At 37.9% G+C, this 21,044-nt stretch overlaps 1 protein-coding gene across 1 annotated transcript in view; it reads right to left on the bottom strand.

The window, feature by feature from the left end:
- The window catches only part of LOC134789784 (voltage-dependent calcium channel subunit alpha-2/delta-3), a 121,061-nt gene that overhangs the window by 60,071 nt on the left and 39,946 nt on the right, over positions 1-21,044 (bottom strand). The window contains exon 3 of the mRNA XM_063760431.1: positions 7,416-7,526. Within this exon, the coding sequence (XP_063616501.1) occupies positions 7,416-7,526 (111 nt within the window). The remainder of the gene's footprint in view (positions 1-7,415; positions 7,527-21,044) is intronic.

Here is a 21,044-nt window from a genome sequence, read left to right as displayed (position 1 = left end):
TGTATAATAAAGAAAACAACAAATTAGCCCTTTAACCATTTGACATTCCTTTCTAGTCATTCGATTTCGAACCGTAATTCTTATAGTAGAGATGCGTTTTGTTTTAAGTATGATGGCAAACATGTTGCCGCTACGGACTAAAGGGTTAGTAGGTAAGTATTTCAGACTTTGAAGCCCTATTGCCTACATTGATAGACATGTACGTACCTATTTAAAAGACTTTGTTGACTTAAGTCACATAAAGATATGAGAAGGTATGGAGAAAACTGAAATCTCTACAAATTATACCACTTTCATATGTGATTAAACTCGACAGTCTGCTGAAGCGTCAAGTTCCCGCGCTTACATTTGAATAACATGAAGATTATGGTTGTTTGTTGTTTAAAAGTAAACCAAGCTGCGCCCCGGAGCCCCCGCCACTCAGGCCACACATACAACAAGAAATTTTTGACATTTGCCGCGTTCTTTTACTACCACTACTGCCTGTCCCAACTTGGACTAGTGATGTACTTTTGCCAATATTTTCAAGCCGTTAGCCGAGACAAAATGCCATCAATTACTTATATATATATATATATATATATATATATATATATATATATACTTATTGACATGTCGACAGCAATGTTGATTAAAGAAAAAAGAAACATAAGTATTTGGTTTGAGAAATCAAACTAGTTTCTGGGTATACTTTATGCCGAGTACCTATTTAAAATCGGTGACTTAACTTTTTTTCAGTTAAAGCTTTGGAAGATGGATGGGTATAACTCTCTTTTGGCAGTCGGGTAAAAAAATGTGTGGTATTCCTGCTCAGACAATATGTAGTGGTTCATGCCCCTTCGTAAGAGCACATCAGTCACATCACTTAATGTACCTACCTACCTCTGAAATATACCTGCGCCAAGTATTGGAACTTACTGTGCAGTATAAAACTTTATATTATCAAATTGAATTACGCCACTGAGTACGTATTTATTTATACATTGCAAATACATGGATAGATATGAAAAATGAGGTCGGGGGCTGTACTGACCTGTACAGTTTTATATGAAACAACGTTCATAATAAGAGTAATTTAAATAAGAAGACCATTCACGTTTACATTAATGTTCGTTTTATTTATTATTTAAGTACCATAAATTCATGCAATATTTGTTCCGCGCGTAAAACAGTAAACTGGCGACGGAATTTCCGTTGCATTAAATTTCTGCAGGTTACTAAGTGTGCTTAAAATTTCCTAGGAAACTGCCCGATATAGATTCATGTTTGCGTTAATTAACTGGCTTTGTGTCGAAATTACTTCTAGCCTAGATACTCATCGAGGTTCTCGCGTTATTAATTACCCAAGCGTAATGCGTGCCGCGCTGTTGAAGTATGACATTGTCACCATTGAAACTGATTTAATCACCTATCAGCCACTGGATAAATTTAACCTTAAATAAATATAATACCTTTTTGTTTCTAACTTAAGCTCACCACAAAAAAATATGCCCTTACCGAAAATCACGAAGAAAACTAGCTTCTCAAGCAAGGTCACTACCGACCAGGTTAAAAAGACCGTTACCTACAGTATGCATAGCATAATTTTAAACAAGAGAAATTACAAAAGCGATTATTAAGTCAGAATTTAATATGAACACCCAATATTTTTTTTGTTTGGTTTAATATAGCATAAGCAGTGTAAGGTAGGGAGAGAGGTCAGGGGGTGGCCGTCGTCCCACGGGCACTGTTTACATTATGCCTATTACATTATTATGATTTATCGCTCAATCGATGCCTCCACCGCGCAGCGGATCCTCCGTAATTTCGGCTTCATTTTGCTAACGTTTATGTACGTAAAGGAATTTAAACTACGCCTCAACACGTTAAGGTATCGGCCTTTGATGTGAGAGACGTGCAACAGAAATAGCGAGAAATAAAATCGGTTTACTTTCGATGGCGGTTGTATTTTCGACTGTGTCGATACACGCGTAAAATACGTATTATTGTAAACCATTGGGAGTAACGGTATATAGTGGATTTGGAAGCAATGGGGATAAAGTTTTTGTTGGTTTGGAGATAAGATTTACGATATGGATATATTAATCTTAATGCTTCTCGCTCCAATACGACTATGTGAGTGGGAATGACTTGCATTTAAATTAATGTACCTACTTAAATCAATATTTTGAAAACGGCAATCTGTTAGAAACTTAGAAAGTTTGTAAAAATAATTTTGGCGTTGCTGTAGTAGCAAAAATTAAGTGACACCTAACTATCACAATAAAGGCAAAGTTAACAGCTACACTGCAGTAGGTATGCCCTTTATAAATAGTTGATCGTGAGGTATATGATAGTGGTTTGCAGCAAAATGTCGAGCTGCATTCTTGTCAGGGAAACTATGCACATAGTAAGCGAAACGTAAATATTCCGCCATGAGAAAATATGCAATTATGAATACCTAGCTGGTATTATCGTGGTCATATAATTATTGAAATTAAAATAAATGACACGTAACTACAAATTAATATACGTTAGTTAACTATTGAAATTAAAATAAATGGAACGTAATTCAAAATTAATATACGTTACATAATTATTGAAATTAAAATAAATGGAACGTATTTTCAAATTAATATACGTTTACATAAAAGGTTATCGATATTTATTTACGATACCATATGTATAATGTTGTGTACAAAATGTTATGATTACAGGTATACAGGTGTAATTATGAAAGAATGATATTAACGTAGATAAAATATATTAAAAGGACGCACTTAGGGAGACTAGGCAGCATATTAAATAAGGGGAACCTTTGCCGAGAATGGCACTATCCAAAATAGGTTTGAACTCGGTAGTGAATTTGCATGGAATTTACGCTCAAATTGTGATATTGAGTGGCAATTTTGGCCTACATTTCTCTCTAACTACATTTCGGCTTTACAGGCCGTAATTAGACTAGGTAATAGGATACTCAAAATTCAATTTGCTTATTACAAATTTGTACCATATTTCATAAACTATGTACCTTAATTTGATAATTAATGATTATATATTTACTTTTATATTATATTAGCGTACACAACCGAGATGCTGCTAATTTTTTAAGGAAAAATTAAATAATGTTTTCTCAATATGACTTGGTACTTCGGTTACCCGTGATTTTAATTTATCATTTATTTGCAAATTGTAATTGCAATTATGTAATTTGATTTAACCTTTTCGACGCCAACGACGGATATATCCAAACCGCAGGTCCAACGCCAATGACGGATTAATCCGTCACAGACCACAGAGCAACATATACCTAGGTGCTTATGCATTAAAGTTCAATTTCAGTTTTGATAGGTACTTCGGTGACGTAGCGTCTAAGTGACAGCTTTTGTGTTTGACACGGCGTCAAAAAGGTTAAATTGATAAAACGAGTTTTAAGCCCTTGCTACACGGTCGCCGACAAGCCTTCAGGCCGCGTGGCCTTGGTCCGTCCCGGACCGTGTAGACAGTTGTTTCCAACAAAATTTGACCAAATTGACCAAGGACAGACCAAGGTCAGACGGTTAGAAGGCTTGTCGGCGACCGTGTAGCAAGGGCTTTATTTCGCACAGCGCAGGTATGATAATACTATTACTTTATTCTGTGGCGCAGGTGCAGATGCGTACAAATATAACTAGGTGCGAGAGAGACAATTAAGTTACTTACGATGTGAGTTGATTGCGGTACCGACTGCGTCTTTAGCTTGAGCAGATTGGATGGCTACAATTACGATTACCTAAGTACCTACACGTTTTCATCTATACGCAAAGCTTGAAATTATTAGGACCACACAGTAACTAACTAATTTAATAGATAACTGGTTTAAATAAATAAAAAAGAAATTATCTTCACAACCAACCAACATTTCACTATGTGTTAACTTTTTATGTGCTTTATTTTTCTTCTACCCTGTATTTTTCTTGGCCGGTGCTACTTTTACCAGAACCTGAAAGTAGGTGCTCACCCAACAATGCGTTAAATTGGGAGTGCAGAGTCAGAATGCAAATATGGACGTAGAGGAACGAGTGCATTCAGCAAGATTCCCGGGCCGCGACGCTCAGAATATCCCTCTTTGAGTCGGTAAAGCGCTATGCATGCACCTATGTCGACGGGAAAGCTTAAAATTTACATTATATACTGCTTCCCAAGTCTTCATGGTACAAATGACCCCAGTAGGTAGAGCTTATTTAACGTTCTCTGTACTAAGATGTTCCATAGGTAATGCAAATATAATTATATAACACAGATCTCGTAACATATGTGACACTAAAATAAATACAGATACCAATTCCAAAAGCGTACTGGGTACTGACTGAAGGCACTGAATTTTGAGATGCATTATAAAAATTTATGTTTATACTAGGAATAGCAGTCAAAGAATAATAATAAAACTATAAGAAACAGAAAAGGATGTAGAGAAGACAGAAAGCAATGGGTAGTACCAAAATAGCCTTGCTAGGCTTTAAACAAATGTATAATATTATATCAATGAAATTGTATGTAGGTATATGTAACAATATGTACCAGTAAAAAAATAATCTTGATAATGTATTTACTTGTATGTTGCTTCAGTGAAAGCTAAAAGCTTAAACATCAATCTTCCCGTGGTCCAACAGACGTCGCGGTCGCGGCAACGAAGCGCCGTAATGAACAGCCAATGAAAGATTTTGATCACCGATCGAATTTACTCGAATCGAGGAAATGGTTGCAAGCTATTGAATTGAGGTGCTTTGATGAAATTGCGTGCCGGGTACAAATCACAAAACATTCCAGTCCCTTGGTTAATTGATTCCTGTAGGCCTTCATTAGAGAGGGCGGCGTGCGAATCGACAAAAACGGACTTTTACGATAAGGCGAACGCCAGAGTCGGACAAAAACCGCAAATGACATTCGGGAGGAGGTGGCGCGGATCGAATAATTACATCACGTCCCCATGGCTTACGCGCCAACTTGGCTTTCACACTCCAAACACCACTCCATCGTGAAACTTCGCGCCGACTTCGCCGAATTACTACATGTTTTACCAAAAAGTAAGTACAAGCCTAACAAACTTTGTTGAAAGTAAAGCATGTCTGGAAGAAGTAAGCACACGATGAAATCGAGCTTTATTGCTCATTAGAATCGGATATTTGTTCGCTTGCATTATTGTTTTTGAGTCTTCAGAACAGATCATTGAAGTGTTGCCATATTTTGTTAAATAAGTTACGAGTACTTAAAGAAACCTAGAAATTTACAGTTCCTTTATGTCTGTACCAACCTTTGAAGACGCCTGAGAAGATTCGAAAGCGACGGGTGGTTGGAACAGCGTTGTTCCCACGATATTGTCAGCGCCGCGTCGGTTGGAAAGTTGAACGAGATACAGACGCATCGGCAGCGGTACGTTGTTGGAAATTTAAAAGAATTCCAATATCAACGGGTGTGTCGGAGAGCGTCGCTAGATAACGGCAAGTTAGGCGCACACACGCTCTCACAGCGAGCACAGTGAGATTACCATCAGGAGGGTTAATACTAAGCTCGTTACTGAACACGCAACTTTAATCTGGGCTGAGGCTGGCCATTTTGGCAACGTGATATCCGGGTAATCAATGTTGGTGATTGCGTGAGATCTTTATCTAAGCTTTTGAATCTGTATGCTGTTACAAACACATAATGGTAATGATAGAACTTTTGGTTTGCTGGAACTGAAAAATCAAATCGTAGCTCTGAAGGGTTACTGGGTAACTGAATTTTAATTATGCAATAGGATTAAAATTTGACGGCCTTTTCTGCTTTAGATGATTATTTTCATTGTTAGATTTTCTCACGATTATCTTAATAATCTTTTTTAGCACGGGATAAAACTTTTAACTTTTGACTTGGTTGAAAGCAATCGTCAAGTCCTTCAACCTCAACAGCTAGTTTAATTCAAAGTGTCGACAATAATCCATCGTACTGCAGTTACAAACCAACTGCTGCGATATGTTAATGTAGCGCTGCCCGATGTCGCCGCAATATCTTGGTACTTCGTTCGCAACTGGGTCGTCAGGTCGTCACACTCCTATTGAGCCTTTTTTGTACTTTTATTTTACGATTTTTTTTAAATACCGGAATAATAGTTTTAATAATAGTTTTTGAATACAAGCTTAATGTATGATCCGCGAGCCGAGTATATCTATACAAATATACAAAGTCCCCCTCCTCCGTATTCTAAAAAAAATCTTACTTTTATACTACACGAGAGTCTGGAAAAATAGTAGGCACTACTGTAACAAATTATAATGTATATTAAATAATCTAGCAAATTTTCACATATTCAGTTATTACATTCTGGGCAGCGAGCGGCAATTCCAATTATACCTACGTTTCAAAAATATACTATCAATTATTTATGGACTGGCAAATGTATTTTACCAGCGTCTATTTAAGCCGCGCAAATTAATTCGAGGCGGTGAGTAATTCCGGAGTGCATATCCCAAAGGGCGGGATCCACACGGGATTAGCAACGTTGGTAAATTGTAAATGAACCGGCGCTGCGCTTTCCTCACTAATTCTATTTGGTAACGCGGGACTTGAAAAAATATGCTCCAGCTTAAGTTAAATGAGAATCATGAGAACGTAGGTATGATTTGAATATTTAAAAAGGATTATTAAGCGTAATGGCGCGCGCACATACGCTCGAAGACTTGCTGTGTACATCGTTCTTGCTTCAGATACAAAATATAATCCAAGATTTGATGTGCTATCACATGAATTTATTTTATTCGTTGAATTAATTCAAAATGTATTTTGATGCACTATATTTTATTGAAGAATGTTTTGTGAATTACACTTAATTAACATACTGGTTGAATGATTTAAAAAACCTACTTAAATGTTATATATGCGCGTTATTTGTTTAAAATGGGTTTTCCTACAAACGAAGTCTAACTGGTTAGATTCTTCGCCATCCGATCATGACATGACGTATGGAAAATAATTTCATATCAAACGTACCTATATAACACTTTTTTAAACTCTCGCGTTTTGTACACATATTTAATTACACATTTTAAGACCCTGTCAGATGAAGCAGTTGCGTACCTGGGAAGGGCGAAATTTTAACGAACCTTAACTTTGACATTGTAATCCAGTGACATGTACATATGCCATACGATAAATAATTACACAAACAGGTCTACCGCGATATAATAGCTGGTGCAACTCAGCTGAAACGTCGGAATTAAAGGTAAAAACAATGAAATTATATCGCAGTAGACCCGTTTGTGCAATTAAAAAAACGTACGTATAAAAAAGATGTAATGAACTAAAAGTATGACACTGCAGGACTACCTTTGTTGGTAATCACGCTAAAATGTTGGCCGGTAACTGTGTGGTTGTAATGAAACTACATAATGTGTAAATACTCGTACGAGGCGACTTACCATGACGGCGTTAATTTTGAAGTCCATGTGGTTCTTGACCTCGGCGGCCAGCTCGCGCACCAGCAGCAGCCCGTCCTTGCGCGCCACCTCCACGTTGTACTCGTGATATTTCTGCGCAGACGAACATACATTTAGTACACAAATACAGCACTATTTAGTATGTCAGACAAGGGAAACTCTGTCTTGGGCGATATAATATAAAATTGTACAGTCAACTGTAAAAATATGGGTGTACAAATCATCTCCAAAATATGTCCCATAACTCTTATATCAGTGAATGAAGAACTATGGGACATATTTTTGAGTAAGTTGCCTACACCCATATTTTTACAGTTGACTGTACATATGGCGGACTTATAATAATGGCGGATATGTTATGGATCTGTCAGTGTCAACTCAACAGTGATGTTTTTGATTGTAGAAATGCCACTTTTGATTCAGACCTTCGAGCAACACCGGCTTCCGACACATCGGAAGGGAGGGGCCCAAGCGATATCTCACCGTACAAATCTTTCTGCCATTTTTCGCGGGGGGAAAGGTGCACACAGTCGCACTTCTCACACACTTACATACAAAATCCAATATGTAATGACGACACAAATACATAGAAAATGACACACGTCAAAGACAAATCTTGCAAACCTCGATCTCTTTTTGTGTACGGACGAGTGACAAGTGTCACAACACGCACACTAACACATTTTCGTTGAAATATGTTATTGTATTCTGAGAGATGAGAAGTCGGATTTGTCGCTCGACCGATCCGCAATTTGTACTGAGCGAGCAAAATCGATAAATCCAACAATTACATGAGACTAAAATATAATAATTGTGTTTGAATGTAATTAAACGTATGATATGTTAAAAAAAAATATAAACCGAGCAAACAGGCATTTTTGTGCAGCAGTGTTCACGCGCGCGTCTGGACTCGGTCTAGTGAAAAATCCAAGTGCAACTAGTTTTATTACCCGCGCTAGATTAGATTGACGCGCAAATCTTGTACCTCGGCAGAGGGGAAATAGTGCGAATGCCGCCTCCCTTCCGTGTTGCTCGAAGATTCAGACAGATCATATGCATTACAAATCTGGATTAAATCACTCACGGCTAACATATCATAGGGCGCTTTAGTTGTAAAACGCGACATACCCGCTACGGCGTAGGCCGTAGCGCTACGAGATTACATTATGAGTGGAATTCAAAAGTTGTGTGTGTAGTGCAGGCGCTTATACTCGTATCGTGTACAGTGGTGGATTTGCAGTGTTGGCCGCCCTAGGCCCCGGGCCCTGTAGTAACTACTAGCCGCCCCTTTCTCAGCACCCATCATATATATATATATATATATGCCACCTTGCTGCCGCCCCTAATACCTTGCCGCCTTAGGACCGGGCCTACTGTGCCTTAGGGCAAAAAGAATACATAGTATAGAGGGGTCCTGTCATTGTAAATTTTGTAGTCACAGTAAATTTACTGCCATCTATCGACACACGACTAAAACTCAAAATGAAAACGTATAAAGTTATCAAAAAATGTATATATATGGATAAAATGATTTTATTATTTTTATATCATTATGATCCATGTTCATTCACTGATATCTATGTGTTAAAATTGTTAAATATGAAACGGTGTCGTCACGCCATCTAGCCGAGGATAGGCTAAAGGTGTGTGCGCCATCTATTCGAGAATGACTTTTACTTGAATTCTGAGGCACGTTTTGTCCTTAGACTTTATTCGTCTTATATAGGGCAAATCATCGTTAATAAATGCATATTTGAGGTCAATCTTTCACCGGAGAACGATTTAAGTCTAAACTAAGTAGGTATTATTAGAAGACATTTTATACTTCCGTGTTTTCAACACATATTAACTCACATTTATAGACGGGTCTATCACGAATTTATTTTATTACCTTTATTTACCGACGTTTGACACAGGTTTCACTGGTGGTGGTTATAAAGGTAATAAAATAAATTCGCGATAGACCCGTCTATAAATGTGAGTTATTAGAAGACGTTATACATTGGTACCTACTTAAGTATACCTACATATATACAGTGACTTCATTAGACAAATACACAAGAAACAACAGATGACAATCTTGCGTTGAATGATTACTTGAAACCGGAGTCTACTCGTTAGTTGGGAATTATATCTGGTGACATTTATTCAGTCCAATAAACAAGACTCGCTACAAATTTAGCTATAATATAAACACACAGAAAGTCGCTGGCGATAATATTGCACGTTCATTATCGTAGCGAGCATCACAATAATATTTCAGAGCAAATAGACTAGGCCCTGTAATATCTGCGTAGAGCAGGCACGCGTTATTTATCGCTTTCACGAGCACAGATAAACATTGGCAGGCTTGTAGCGTTCGCATAATTTGCGAAAATGACAACAATCGTGTCGCATCGCGCTACATTACGCGCTGAGTTATTGGGCCCGGCGTCGCGGATTAAATAATAGTGCAAAGTTATGCCACTAATTAAAAAACCGGCCAAGTGCGAGCGGGACACGCGCACGAAGGGTTCCGTACCATTACGCATAAACGGCAAAAATAATTGTGTTTGTTGTACGGGAGCCCCACTTAAATATTTATTTTGTTTTGTTTTTAGTATTTGTTGTTATAGCGGCAACAGAAATACATCTGTGAAAATTTCAACTGTCTAGCTGTCACGGTTCTTGAGTTGCAGCATGGTTACAGACAGACAGATGGACGGACGGACAGAAGGACAGCAGAGTCTTAGTAATAGGGCCCCGTGTTTACCCTTTGGGTACGGAACCCTGAAAATCAATCTTATTCTACCGAATGAACCCTACGGAAGACGAGCGCCAGCTTTTATGCTGGCATTATGCGAATCGGGTTCATTTCCCTATGAACTCTTAATTATTCTATTTTTTGCCTGTAAGTTTGTATGTGAATTGTGAATATCAGGAATATCTAAGACATATTTTTATATTATTTCTCTACATATTGTTACGACGCAATCGCTTTTAAGAGTAATATCCCATTTTTCTCACGATCATTGTAGGTTATGCTTGCATTGTAGGTAATATTTTTGAAATAATTATTGATATAATGAAAATCTATATTTATTAGAAATTACGAAGACCAGTAGGTAAATGAACTAGAAGATGGAGATAAAATCGTTTTTTGTTCTGATTTTTCTCGGTCTTAGTTAACAAGACAAAGTTATTATTGTTGTTACAGCGATATCAATGCAAATTTCTGTTTCGATTTAAGATCATGGTGTATCTGCTATGTCATCATTTATGTAATCTGCGCGAACATGGCGCCGCGATGCGGCCGAGACTTGTCAAATTTAAAAATGGAACGAACACGTCCAGAATTTGGCGGATGCTGCCTGCCAAATTATTGTTATTCGCCAGAGGCGCCCGCTCCGTGCTTCGTTGTTATTGAATTCTGGATTGTGCCCCGCGCTGCTTTTGTTGTGATATCAATTCTAACGAGATATACTTATACTTAGCAACGATAATAAAATATTTCATCCTTTTTTGGGGATTCTGTCCCGTAATCATGTGGGTGTGTTTAAATGCGTCTAACGGTTAGATACTTATTGTTCAGCCAAAGTCGAACTAGAGATGTATTCAGAAATCTGAAATAACTCCAACTTCATTTCAATTACTTATAGTGCGTCGCGCTTGTGCATATGTACCGTAACATGATACCTACGATACGTAAGTATAGGTATGACTACGCCTTCCTTTCTTTCGAAAAAAAAATGTAAGAGTCGTTCACGACCAATCTGCAATAATCAGTAAACTTCGGGCCGAAAGAAATGACCGGATATGAAAATAAAATTATAGTAGGGCCCGGAAACATTTTACGGCAGAACAGCTGCCGTTCACTCAATAAAGTTCGCTTTAAGGGCACCTTCGACCGCGGATGAAAAATAGCGACGCCGACGCCAAGGCGAAGAGACGCCGGGCCCTGAGCCCACTCCGGCATATTAGGTACATTGTTCTGAACGACACTTCAGACCCGCCATAGACCCGGGTTAATCGATAGGCCACCCTATACTGGCTTGACCTTTATTGATAAAGCCGTGATGTAAGTTAAATTCTGTAAGAAAGTCTAGTTTTTTACTTACTTTTGTTGTGTATCTTTTGTTTGGAACCGACGCTAGATAACAATTTTATTATTGAAGAAGTTTGCGTTCGCATTTTGGCACTTTGTTAGATCTATCTATCTGCATTATATAGATAGATAACGGTTAAGGATTTGGTTATGCTACCCCTCAGTTTTTTGGTTTCATAGCCAAAATGGTATAATCGCAAAACGTCATTTGTAACTACGTCATGTCTGTCTGTTCGAATATCCGTCCATCTGAAAATCATAGGAATTTGACTGAAATTACAGTCCAAATGTAAATTGTTATTAAAAGTAATATCTAAGTATTATGTGTTTTCTCAGCCGCTCAGTTTTGTAGATAAATATACTATTAAAAAATTGAATGTCCGCATGTACGAGTGTGACTAAAATTAAAAAGAACTAATTAGCTAACATAAGTGCAAGGTAGACCGTTTAATAGACATTAGTAACTGAAGTACTTACGTATTATACCCAAAAAATACCTATAACCTTTATTACTGAATTGAGAGACTTTCCCGAAGCAAACTTTGATTAATAAATCTCAGAAAGAGAAGATACTTAGGTAACATTAAACGTATAAGAAAACCTTTATATGGGAGGTTTAGAAAATATATTTGTATCGGTGTGGAGTAATCGTAGTGAAGCGAGGCGGGGGCTGCCAGCGGCTGGTCGTTGCATAACACGCGCCCGGGGCGCCGGCCGCGGCCGCGGGGACACATCGGCTAACAACGAACCTAAATTCAATTAAGGCTGTTAATTTAATCCGCTTTGTACTTACGTCAACACCACCCTCACAAGATTAAACCTGTTCACCAATATGCCCTTATTTAATTACTTTGCCGGTATATGTTAGAAATCGAAAAATATGGCCAAAACATTACGAAAGTAAGTAGGTATAGCTACAGTTGGGTAGTTAAAATAGGAGTTGGAATAAACAAGGCCTGCGTTTGCGTATACGCGCTGTTTCTTGTCGGCGCCGGACAGGATTTGCCACTCGAGCCGCATTTGTGCCCGCTCTCCGCACAAGGGAACTCCATTTACTCGCAAAAAATATGCACGGAAAAGGATAGCTCGGACACCCGCCCGGACCGCCTCGGAAATGCGATGTCAAAGGATATTTGTACAAAACTTCCGGTTGAATACTGCTTGTATTATGCCCGCGCATAAACCAGTGTCTTGCATTTGCATAAAAAATTCATATAAACAATTCCGTGGCGATTTTCGGTAGGTATTTGGGGAAAAGGATGACGAGAGAAAAATAAATAACAGGATCTAATTCTATTAGAGAATGTAAACCGGTTTTTAATTGTATGGAAAAATCGGTTAGCAACCGGGTATTCACCGAAATTTCATACAGTTAAATACCGGTTTACATTCCCTAAATCCTGTCTATATTATGCTTCAAACAAATTACCAACTAACGATAATTACTCTTACTATTCTACTTCACAGTCTTCTGACTGACATAGAGTGCTGGGCGCTAGATTCAAATTACTATTTTTATTAATTACTTTTCCAATTTTGAGAAATGTACTTGCTTGACAATGAAAGCGTAACGTTATGATACGATACTCATAAATTAAATTTATCTACAAATAATATAACTGAACGCCAATTCTAAACATGAATGCACGCTATAAGAATTTATACATTATAAGTACAAAAGTAAATACAAATCCGCATAGAACGATTTGCTCAAGCTTTTAGCGTCATTTGAAAGTCCATTCGCCGGTAACAGTCAAGTCGACGGCAACAGTTTGCATTTGCACCTGCCGCGACGCATTACGGATGACTCGCTTTGATTCCTCGATCGATAAACCATACTTGCGGGCTGTTTGAAGTGGGGCTCGGAGGGATCGCGCGACCTTTGATGCCGCCAGGTTGCGGTGAGTTCATCGAAACTTTCCCTTTGCACTATATTTATAATTATAACTACCTTTACCAGCCATTATCGTTTGATATTTTCTATTATTATTTTGGTCGTTACAAATCGGAATACCCACTGACCTAAATAAACCTGAAACATTTTAATCTTTACTTATTCATGATTGCTTTTTGATTGACGGTTTGTTAATGTTGTGGCTTACGAAGGAAAAAATAAAAAATCGATAAATTTTTAAATGAACAAGACTTGACCACTTCTACCTACATTGTTTAAGAACATAGCTATTATGTATAATGTATAATATAGGTACTATGATAAGTATAATTTGTCTGCGTAGATCCAACCTTACTGATCCTCAATGATAAGTAGCAATTGACAAGAGGCCCAATAGGAGGAAATTAACTCGCATTTTCCACTAAATAGATGGATAGTCTCGGTCTAAAGTAAAAGTACCTACGCAAAGTGTCATCCTCGACAATTAAGAAATTCACTCCAGCACCTCCAAAACGCCCAACTTTTAATACCCAAGGCATTAATTAAAAATGTGTTACTAATGAAATTAAAGTATCCGAGGCGCTCGCTCGCGGGCGGCTCCTTGGAATTTCATATTGTTGGATTCTGCACAGAGATTGAGCGCGCTCCGGACCGTTTTACTATCTCTAATCTTATTGCGTTTTTATCTTTTCTTTTATAATCATTTAACCTATACCAAAATTATCTAGTCTCTTTCTTCTTCCTCGCGTTTTGCCACGGCTGGGAGCCTGGGGTCCGCTTGACAACTAAAACAAAACACACACAACAAAACAAAATTATCTAGTTATTATTTAAAAAAAAAAAACCGGGCAAGTGCGAGTCGGACTCGCGCACGAAGGGTTCCGTACCATAATGCAAAAAAAAACAAAAAAAAAGCAAAAAAAAAACGGTCACCCATCCAAGTACTGACCACTCCCGACGTTGCTTAACTTTGGTCAAAAATCACGTTTGTTGTATGGGAGCCCCATTTAAATCTTTATTTTATTCTGTTTTTAGTATTTGTTGTTATAGCGGCAACAGAAATACATCATCTGTGAAAATTTCAACTGTCTAGCTATCACGGTTTGTGAGATACAGCCTGGTGACAGACGGACGGACGGACGGACGGACGGACAGCGAAGTCTTAGTAATAGGGTCCCGTTTTACCCTTTGGGTACGGAACCCTAAAAAAAGCAAAAAAAAAACGGTCACCCATCCAAGTACTGACCACTCCCGACGTTGCTTAACTTTGGTCAAAAATCACGTTTGTTGTATGGGAGCCCCATTTAAATCTTTATTTTATTCTGTTTTTAGTATTTGTTATTATAGCGGCAACAGAAATACATCATCTGTGAAAATTTCAACTGTCTAGCTATCACGGTTTGTGAGATACAGCCTGGTGACAGACGGACGGACGGACGGACGGACGGACGGACGGACGGACAGCGAAGTCTTAGTAATAGGGTCCCGTTTTACCCTTTGGGTACGGAACCCTAAAAATGAGATTTTTTAATTTCAGAGACAACGGGTGCAGCCAAAGATTGACCAAATTCGTTTGAGAATTACTAAAATGACGTGTGATATTGAGTTACAAAAAGAATAAAAACATCTCATAATATTCAACAGGCTAGTACCAAAATTGCGGCACACAAGTCATCCTTAACTACAGTAACTACACCTTCAAATAAATATATATAAAAAAAAATGAATGTCATTTATGAACTAAGCAATCATAAAAGTACAAAAAGACACGGTACAATTTATTTTTTCTTGGATTTAAATTAAAACCGCCCAGATGCCCATAAAATAGTCTCCCGTTCCATTCAAATATAAATCTTTATTTGAATCAATTAACTTAACACTAGTTACCGTTTATCACTTTTTTTTTAATAAAATAAAGTTTATTCAGTAACATAAAGTAACATTTCAATATCCATGCTGGTGCCTCTTTTTAAGTATTCAAGATACCTGTATTAAGAGACAACCGCTCTTCCACAGAGGGTTAACAATTTTGAATCTTAAGTACATGACTTATAACTTACATCACTAAATATGTATTAAGTATACATTTTTTACGTTCCATCTAAATAACTTTTCAGAAACTTTGTTATTGCATTTCGTTTTGACGTACATTCTAAAGCGTCGCTGATTGAATATCCTAAAACGTAGGTATATATAATGCATCAAATACTTTTCAATTGAAATACATTAACGAAGGTTCGTTTGAGAAGTTAGACGGGAGGAGGCTGCGGTGTTTTGTGCGACCGGATGTGCCGCCAGCGCTGGACGCACCGAGTTTAACCTAATTCTGTTCTCTTCTGTGCTAGCCTGAAGGCCGGAGTGCCTAGAACGCGTCTTTGTGCGCAACTAGGCCAAGGCAATGAGAGTAAGCTAGTACTCGTAAATTATGTTTGCAACTAGCTACGACATACACACGCCTACATACTATTAAAGTGTTAAAACTCAGTTGCGTAAAAGTTAACAATTAATATACAGATATTACTCATATTACTGTACTTATAGCACCTAACCAAAAAGCATTAATGAAACGAATGAAACTTATGAAACGAATACCTGGAAGCTTATTCTGATTATAATAACAGGGTATGAATTTGATGTGGACTTATTATCGACAGGATCCGTTAGCTGTCAGCAATGACATTACTTCAACCAGAAATATCACTTTCGCCAAGTTGCTTAAAAATATCTGAATACGCACTCTAACGCCTTGACAATCGAGACGCGTTCAGTTATTTTTGAGCAACTTGGCTGCTCCGATATTAGTTAGGCACTAACTGTTACTGTACTACTAGGCACGACTGCAGATGCTACCCTCATTTTACTGGTTTTTATAGATTAAAACTATTATAGAGTAAAACTAGTTAAACTAGTTAAGTACCAGCGGCTGCCGCTGGTGTTAACGGGCGGCATTCCATAAGAATGCAAGTATTTGTGACAATCAGTGCCACTTATCCCTCCACCGACCTTGCCAATATCTGACGGCGACTACAGTAAATACACTGTAACATAATAAAACCGGTGTATGCACGCTCGTGCTACACAGCGAGCTAGAACCATGTTACCTACATATATATTACCATATGTATATTGGCGTGATTCAGCCTTATTATTGAGATCAAATATCAGGTTCTTGAATGCGCCCCGCGGTATCGGTAGTGGGTAGTGGGCGGCGCGCTAATATTGAATAAGTTCCGATGCGAAAGTTTCTCCGCGAAACATTATATTACTTTAGGGCTCACGATCTCCCGCAGAATTTAGATTGTTTTATAACTATATAAATAACGGAATATATCAACAATGTTTCTGTGAATGAATGTATTTTTTCCTAGAACGATGACTCTCTATATAAGGGGAAAATACTAAGACAATATTGGTAAGATGCAACCCAAGTTTGTGTTCCATAAGAATTTTAACGTTAAAATTCCAACAAGGGCTGAGTGGACCGAAGGTCTTGAAGCACCAATCTCTGATGAAAACGACATCATATGGTACACAGATGGGTCTAAGACAGAATCTGGTACGGGGGCAGGCATTTATGCAAATGACTTTAGTAGTAGTATAAGCATGGGCAATTACGCCACTGTCTTCCAAGCCGAGACATTCGCTATAATTGCCTGTGTGCATGAGAATATAGTTAGGCGAACCCAAGGGAAGAATATCTATATACTCAGCGACAGTCAGGCCGCTCTCAAAGCGCTCGAAGCTCCCAGAGTGGACTCTAGACTGGTATATAATGGCGTCCAAGCTCTGAACCAGCTTGGAAGGCAAAACAGGGTGCAACTGGTATGGATCCCAGGGCACGAGGGATTCATAGGCAATGAAAATGCAGATGAACTCGCCAGAGCCGGATCTGTAAGTAACCTTATAGGTCCGGAACCATTCGTGGGGCTCTCACAGGGAACCATCACAACGGCTATTAAAGACCATACCAAGACCAAACACCAGGAAGAATGGGATAGTCTGACGGGTCTAAAGCATGCAAAGCTCTTTATGCAAGGAATAGACTCCGGCTGGAGCAAAAAGCTTTGGAAACTTAGCAAAAGACAACTCCAAATCATAACGGGGGTGTTTACTGGCCATTACGGGGTCAAAGGATTTCTGGCCAAGATGGGACACTCTGACAACACCGATTGTCGTATGTGTGGCGAAGAGGAAGAGACAGTAAGACACTTCATGTGTGAATGTCACGCCCTCGCCAGACAAAGAATGAAGGACTTTGGAGCAGGATACCTGGAACCAAAAGACTTTAAAACGCTACCCATGAGCTCCATCATCCGACACATGGATATGGTGGGAAAAGCTCTTGAGTAGTTGACGGATCTCTTCTAGGGGGTAACTGCACAAAAGATCCCTATGGGTCGAAGTGTATCCGCAAGGGCCCCCGAAAACAATAAGATAAGATAAGATAAGATAAGACAATATTGGTAATGTAATAATTAGTAAAATACGAACGTATGTAAGTATAATCTCGCACGCACTAATAACATAGTGGATTCAGGCAATAGAATAACGGGAGTGGCGGAAATCACACACACAGTATGGGCATAAAATAAAAGTAAATTTTAATTTAATTTAATATGTCGCTTTAATTTAATAAGTTTCATGTCTAGATTAGTGTATCTTATGATATGGATCGGATTTGTTAGTGTCAAAAGTGATGTTATGGTTTGAACAAAATTCGTAACGTATCTTTAGGAAATTTTTGACGTATCTTAAAGTTCGAATCAGGCCGATAATATAATTATGAAAACGGAATATCTAGTAGTCTTTTGAATCCTATATTGTACAGGTATAATAACCCTATATTCTTTCTTTATTATTGCTATTTTAATAATAAAAGTTACTTATTGCAAACTCAGACAGGATTTAAAAAAACTTTTATCGTGACTTTATTAGAAACTTAGCTTTGTGTGGCTCGGTTTGCTAACCGAATATTAAAAGCCATTCGTGTCGAGCTACAAAAAATAAACTGTGACTCGCACTTTGTGGCATTGGCCGCGAGGCTAGGCATATTCCATTTTAAACTCCCTTGTCAATTTGACAAGCTGTCACTGTTAGGTTATCCACTCTATATTCTAAAACGCGTTTTTGTATTACAATACATCAACTTGAATCTATTGTGGATAGGCATTACATTAAAGACACTGTTCTGTTTTTACGTAGTGTAATAGGGAATATTACGCGAAACCACGAAACAAGAAAATCGAAATTTCGTTATCTAACGTCGTTCTAATTTCGTTATCGTTATCGTTATTAATTTTTGCTAATCTTATACTGACTGAATTTTAATTTTAATTTTTAATTTTACTCCTCATGTACATAGTTATGTAAATATTTCTACGCCGATGCATGCCGACAGAATATGCTGACCTAACACCTTTACTAACCAACATTGTATGTACCATATTCTTGGAAATAAAGTATTGATTGATTGATTAACCTCTCTATCACTTTTGCATATTCGAGCGATAAAGAGGCAGATAACTACATTTCGATTTTCGCGTTTCCCGGTAGGCCCTTGTTAACAACCCGCCTTGATGCATCAATGTCATATTTTATTGTCTGTGAAAACTTGCCAAAAAACTGTTTAAGGCACAGTATGTATAAGTTGCTCTATGGTTTACTAGATGGCTTAGTGCTGCACTCTGGCGGCAGAATATTGCAGTAATACCCCCTATTACTTTAAAATCTGGACGTGAGAAAAGTATCAGTACATTTCACTCGCACCAACATATACATAAGTGCTATCGAGACGCATTCAGATTAATTATATCAAATAAAATACGTGTAGGTACGAAATCAAGACTATGTATATTTCATAAATTGAAATGCGTTAAACTCAGTAGCAGTTTTCGTACTTTCAAAATCTGTCATCGTCTTTCAGGAATAAAAAATATAAAGTACTTAAATATACGAGTAGGTGTCGAAATATGGGAAGAGGTGCGTGAAATAGAAAAAGAAATACACAGGTAAAAATTGTACCTGTAGGTAACTGAGGTAGATAAGAAATCCAAAAACCGGGCAAGTGCGAGTCGGACTCGCGCACGAAGGGTTCCGTACCATAATAAAAAAAAAAACGGAAAAAAAATGCAAAAAAAAGCGGTCACCCATCCAAGTACTGACCACGCCCGACGTTGCTTAACTTTGGTCAAAAATCACGTTTGTTGTATGGGAGCCCCATTTAAATATTTATTTTATTCTGTTTTTAGTATTTGTTGTTATAGCGGCAACAGAAATACATCATCTGTGAAAATTTCAACTGTCTAGCTATCACGGTTCGTGAGATACAGCCTGGTGACAGACAGACGGACGGATGGACGGACGGACAGCGAAGTCTTAGTAATAGGGTCCCGTTTTACCTTTTGGGTACGGAACCCTAAAAAAGACGTTGCCGTTGTGAGTTTCGTGGTTATAATTTATAACTGTGTTGAGTTTGTGATATCGGACTCTGCAAATGAAAAGATATCACATCTCTCCAGTCGAATGCTATAAACAAATACTCGAAATAAATAAATACGGGATGATAATTAAAATTATTTTGTAAGTTGGAATCGGCCTCTTGTATTAAAAACGAGCTCTTTCTCACATGCCAGTGTCTATGGGTCCGATTCGGATTTCGAAATAGATATCTATTAGATATCTTTTAGACATCACCAAGATACGATAACGATATGTTTAAGATCTAACCTGTCAAATTTGACATTTGCGCGATTCTGGAGATACTGTTGAACGATTTCCACAGGATATGACTTAGAGATTCAATTCACATCTAATAAATATCTTACTCTATCTAACGTAAAAGTGACATTGGTTGCCCGAATTGCGATTCAAAAGAGAACTAGTTGATATCTAAACTATAACGTATCTAGAATGGATCTAGTACGTGTCGTCTCTTGTGAATATCTTGAAGTTCGAATACGGCAGTATATCGTACCATCAGTGCTACAAAGATTCATCATCAAAGATGCTACGTTGGGCATTTTATTTAGTTTTTCGCATTCTTTTCCCATTCAGCGCAAATCGACACGTTGTCGTTTTGTCTCTACGAAGCATTTTCGCTACATACCGGGAAACCCATGTTATCGGATACGACGTAGCGGTACGACTGTAGCTCAGCGGTGAAAGTGTTAACACCGGAGCACCATATTAATATTACTTTATAAAAATCTTACAAATTATTTTACAGCAATATTAAAATCACATTGACATTTTAAAGTATGTTTCTGAATGGGTCCCCGGCAGCACCTGAACGTGACCTACTTATTGAACAAACAGCTTTGAATGTTCTCATAAGATGGTAACCCAGCGATAAATCATATAATAAATTACAGACATTTAAGATATTGCAAGAGCAATCGAATTAGGATAATAACTCGAAATCCCCCATGGGCTTCCACAGCTTCAACCCCTATTATTGTTTACGCGACGGGAGTTAAGTTAATAAAAGAGAATGACGGGAGGTTTGACGTGTCCAACTTTGTCACTACTAGTGATGAGCAACTTATAGGTTTCTAAAGAGAAATTTAAACTTATATGTACTTACTTAAATTCCATCTAGTAAGCGAGACAATTTTTAAGTTAATGTTTTTTTATT

The sequence above is a fragment of the Cydia splendana genome, chromosome 4 (assembly GCF_910591565.1).
Source record: "Cydia splendana chromosome 4, ilCydSple1.2, whole genome shotgun sequence".
NCBI classification, from domain to species: domain Eukaryota; kingdom Metazoa; phylum Arthropoda; class Insecta; order Lepidoptera; family Tortricidae; genus Cydia; species Cydia splendana.
The sequence above is the reverse complement of the archived record's forward strand: the minus strand, read 5'-3'. Positions and strand labels throughout refer to the sequence as shown.